At 40.4% G+C, this 5,000-nt stretch overlaps 1 protein-coding gene across 1 annotated transcript in view; it reads right to left on the reverse strand.

Annotated features, from left to right (window-relative positions):
- The window catches only part of LOC137969862 (uncharacterized), a 13,316-nt gene that overhangs the window by 3,921 nt on the left and 4,395 nt on the right, over positions 1 to 5,000 (reverse strand). The window contains exon 3 of the mRNA XM_068816251.1: positions 2,103 to 2,226. Coding sequence (XP_068672352.1) covers positions 2,103 to 2,226 — 124 coding nt within the window. The remainder of the gene's footprint in view (positions 1 to 2,102; positions 2,227 to 5,000) is intronic.

Genomic DNA, 5,000 nt, shown 5'->3' on the forward strand with positions numbered 1-5,000 from the left:
CTGGATACCCACCTCGGTGAGGTACCCCACCTCTCATGTGAATATATGATCAAGATAAAAAGAGAGATTGGTTACCCCATCGAGGCAAGGTACCTCATCTACCCTGGGGTCCCCAAACTCCATATGAACAAGCCCCGGCATTGTGGCATAAGGCAATTTAAGCATCGAAGAACGGCTATAGTAACGATTGTGCCAAAAGGGAAGAATGTTATTGGTTACAAAAGGAAAATAATTTTGCTGCACCTGCTGCACGCATTTAAGTCCATTTCTTTGCCGTGCTGTGTGAACAACAACGTGAAATAACCAATGATTTCAGGTTTTGATAACAGGAGCCCGCGGATGATACGATAAAAAACCGACTGTTCAACCGTTAACAGCAATCCAGTTATATGATCAATAGTTCGCCCGTTTGTACAATCGTGGACACATCAATGAAGTTTTCGTTGACTTTTGCCGTTGTCCTTGCTTAAACTAGAGCAGTTTTCAATCGAGTGTCGTAAAACCAAATACCAAAGTAATTACTTCGACCAATCATAGCAGATGCAAACAGCGCAATGAACCAATCCAATTCCAAAACAATTCCATGTAACTTGCTCAAAGCGCGGGAAAAATCCCGTCTTCAAGTAGTGATTGGTTTTGGTCTTCCTTTTCATTGATTGATTGATAAACTAGCGCGAGATCTTTCAGTGAACCAATCACCACGCGTAGAAATTGCAATCGGGTAATTACTTTCGACAGTCATTTGAAAACTGCTCTATAATAATTTGGCAAGCAAAGTGTATTATGGGGAATTCGAAAATGGAGAATGTAGCCACTCAGTTGAGAGCGGGTCAATTTGTTGGGCCCTTGTGTTTCCGTGAGAAGACTTGATGAAAGAAACGTATATATTTAAGTGCGGGTTTAGCTGTGCGGGTTATGGATGAAAGTAAAAAATGATTCTCGCACTTGTAGAGTGTTTTCACTCACGTGATCAGTAACCTTGTTTTTCCACCGAAACAAAAGGAAACGTTTGCATGATAATAGAGCTCAATTCCCGGAGGATTAGTTGGGTACACCAACCTGGCCGCCGTTCCATTGTTTAGGAACACCAACATGGCCGCCGTGACGTCACGTGTAAACGCTCTATTTGGACATTTTAAGCAATTCCCTCTTTCAGACACCTGAGCAATTCAGGAAGCTTCAACGGGACTCGGATCCATACCTCTGCAGAGGATTTGAACCGACCACCTATCGCAATGTCCCACCCGGTGGGGAACAGAAATTTAGTTTCTATAAAAGTATATTGACTACCGTAAGGAAATTTCATTAGAAAGCTCGTGTCTCGAGTGCTAACCCTTCGTTAGACAACAGGGGCACCGTCTCAAGGAATAATTTTGTAAAGGAAGGTGCGCTAGAGTTTCCAATTATTTGAACTCAGACTTTCGAGGCGCACTATAATTTTAGACATTTTTCTGAACACATTTCCTATATTTTGGAAACAAAGATGTGCTTGGAGTATGCATACTTACCATTACTTGAGCAAATACTGAAATACTTGCACAGATTGAACATGTCGGATAGCCTGGACGTATCTACCTGAAGCACCAGTTGTTCAAAGGGTGGATAACGCTATCCACCGGGTAAACCACTGGCCTGTCCAAAGTGTTATTGTGCTTTGGGTCACGTGTGAATGCTAGCAGAGATAAACTACTTGAAACTACTCTTAAGTCTGATGGCAAGTAAGCAGCTATCACAGTTTTTACAGACCCAGTTCTCCAAGAGCATATTAACACTATTTAACTGTTAACACTGTTTGAACTTTGTCCGTCAAGAAAGCCTTAACAATCTTAATTTATGCTGAGAAAAAAACAAAACAAAAGTCTAAGTCAAAATCGAGTCTTATGATCCTGTGGACACCGCAGTTTACCGTTCCAGTAATCCAGGATTATTAGCTGAAGGCCCATGTTAGCCGATTGCAAAAGACATTGGGCGCCGCGTTGAATTTCGCACTTACGGAAAATTCGAAAATAACCCAATCAAAACGCTGGAACTATGCCACGCAATGTCTATTGAGATAACATGAACCTTTACTTAATGAGTCTAGGAAGACAAAACACTCCTACTTTCGGCGTTAGTTATGCCCAATTCTCCATTTGTGAAAACGCTGGTATTGTTGGGTTCAAACTTGATCACACCGTTCTTCACTGGGTTCCACAGTGTGTAAGTGCCCTTGCTGATAGGAGGAGGCTTTGAAATGAGAAAATACATAATGAGTCACACAATAAGCCATCTGATGATCATGATGCTGTCGAAAACAACAAATATTGAATCAACCTCTGAACAGTTATAAGTAGTTTCTACACCATCAGACGTATTATTCTGATGGGTTTATCATAAACTACTTACTTAGCATCACCACTGAGTGTTCTGTCCAACACTGAAATAAAGGTGCCCCACTTTTAAATATCTTCCGCAATTTGTAACAATCGAATTTTGCATCAAAATAAACTGCTGCAAGTATGTTATTCAATATTGCGACGAGTGTTATTTCAGTGGTTTGACAGAACCATAGGTCTCCCTTGTAATGAGCCTTCATGTTCTCTGATTATTGTGCGAAACATTTCAACGAAGAGAATCGATCCTAAATTTAGGTAAAGCTGTAAAAAAGGATATACAGATATGCAGTGATATATACAGTAAATTAACCAATAAAAAACATTATTTCTTTTCCTTTATAAATAATTAATGAGACGAAAGAGAAGAATTTGTACATGTCACACAAGTGGATGGTGCTCTTTGCGCATTTCGTTTGGTTCAGGAGCGGAAACAAAGAAATCCAGAAATTGCTGGCTTTCCATGTGACGTCATGGTGGCCATGTTGGATGGCAAGAACAATAATCTGTCTCTCCGCTGGGAGCTAAACTTTAAACGAAATTGTATTGTATTGACCTCCAACATGGCCGCCTTAGTCATTTGGGTGAAAAACAAGAACAGGGTGAAACCCCCACTAAAACGAAATTGTGCGTTAGTTGAGAGGATGCGTCCAGCAAGACACTTCGAAGAAAGGTGAGTTTCATAAACTCTTCTTTTAAAAATGGGAACAATTATGTCCAAGTAATTATTATATCCACACGCATTTCTAGCCATAAGGTTAGTATAAGGATTACCATTGTAATATACCGGCAGCTGTATATTTTTAGTTAAAGGCCAGAGGTCAGGAGAATCGTCTTGCCAGAAGCGAGTGATGTTGAAGTTGGAGAGAAGAGTAAATTGGACCCTTCGCGACGCAACCTCGTTTCCAGGGCTTTTGACCATCGTACTCTCGGCGGTGAAAAGCCCTGAGAACGAGGTTGTTTTTGACGTTTTCGTAAATCGTCGTGCATCTAACTAGGTTCACTTTTTTATTTGGAAAGGGGGAGCCATGGCCCTCACCCACTCCTCCCATCCGAGCCAAAGAAGCTCGAAGAAAAAAAATAAAGGCTACTGGTACGTAATCGTCACCGTTTCAAGAAGTAAATGTTTTTGGTTCCTTAGGTACTCAGCTTGTATAGTAAATGTAAAGAATTTTGAAAATGGTAGGCCGCCTCACCACTCGGCTTATTTCCTCCCATATTCGTATTTAGCATAAATACATAGGTGATTATTGAAAAGTCTCTGCGCTGATTGGTTGCACTTGAGGTGATTATTGGGCGATAATCACTTAAGCGATTCTTTTTCAAAAAGCCGTTTTGTCAAGGTGACGGACTAATGGATATTTTTCAAATAATCACCGATATAATTATACTAAAACGATTATTGCGACCTCAGGCTCGGTGGATATCGCTGAATAAAAACTTCAACTACGTGTCTGTTAATTTATTTTTTTTTCACCCATATTCACCTCGACTTCGGCGAATAATTGTTAAATGTTTATGTTACCACATGCAGATGAAGGAGTTTGTTATCTCAGGATACAGCCCAAAAGCGTTTTAACTCTTTGATCGCGTTTTAACGCTTTTTTGTTACTCCCACAAGTGTTTTTAAGGCCTTTTTATGGGGAAGGGGGGGAATTGGGGGGACTCAAACATAATTTACGTGATCAATTACATTTGCATTCTCACTTCTCTCTTAGCTATCTTTATTGCGGCAACTTCTTTCATTTAAAATCATGACACCAAAAAATTGACCTTCTCGCAGCAGATGTGGCTCTGAAGCGAAGATGTTCGAAAGATGCGTGCTTCAAAACGTTTTTCTCAAACGCCTTCGAAACGCGTTCTGAGACGCTTAAAAACACGCTTCAAAACGTTTTTCTCAAACGCCTTGTAGTCTTGAATTTTCTCAGCCTTTTCACAAATGCAAATTGTTAAATGCTCTTGGTGTTGGCAATTGTGCTCGCTTGTTGCTTATTGGTAATTCGCTTTCTTCTTTCTTAGAACACTGACAGACTTCCAAAACTCACAATATACTTAAATGCGCCGGTTTGGGCTCCTTTGTTGAATTCAGTTTGGAGTACGAGATTATGCGAAATCGAGACTACTTGTGATGAGATGAAACGTGAGATTGTAGTTTCGACAATTTAGGTCTCGTAAAATATTTTCTGCATTTTTTTTTTTCAATTTTGTTTAGTGTACTCGAATCGAAAACGCCTGAAATACAGGACGCCTGTCGCCTTTTTGTTTTGCCAAAAGGTGCTCGCATATAGTTATAAGGGTCGTTGAACGTAATTGACAAGTTGTGAGAGAGTCAGACCTTAGTTTCATCAATTCCGAGATTATGCTACTACACAACTCTTAATATTCTCACCTCTATCTGATGGACAGCTAGTTCCATACTAACATCACACTCAGCCTACCCACCCTCAGTAAGTGACTTTGCTTTGGTCCGACAAGTTTCGGCTAAGAATTAGATTGTAGCATAGGGCCCCTAGAATTTATCTACCGTAATGGTTCTGGGAGGTCGTGAAATCCATATTCTTCTCATTTATTCTTCTCATTTATAGAAGCAAGGGTGGCACAGTCGGTTAGTGCGCGGCCTTGGTGCAT

Source organism: Montipora foliosa, chromosome 9 (genome assembly GCF_036669935.1).
Source record: "Montipora foliosa isolate CH-2021 chromosome 9, ASM3666993v2, whole genome shotgun sequence".
Lineage (NCBI taxonomy): Eukaryota > Metazoa > Cnidaria > Anthozoa > Scleractinia > Acroporidae > Montipora > Montipora foliosa.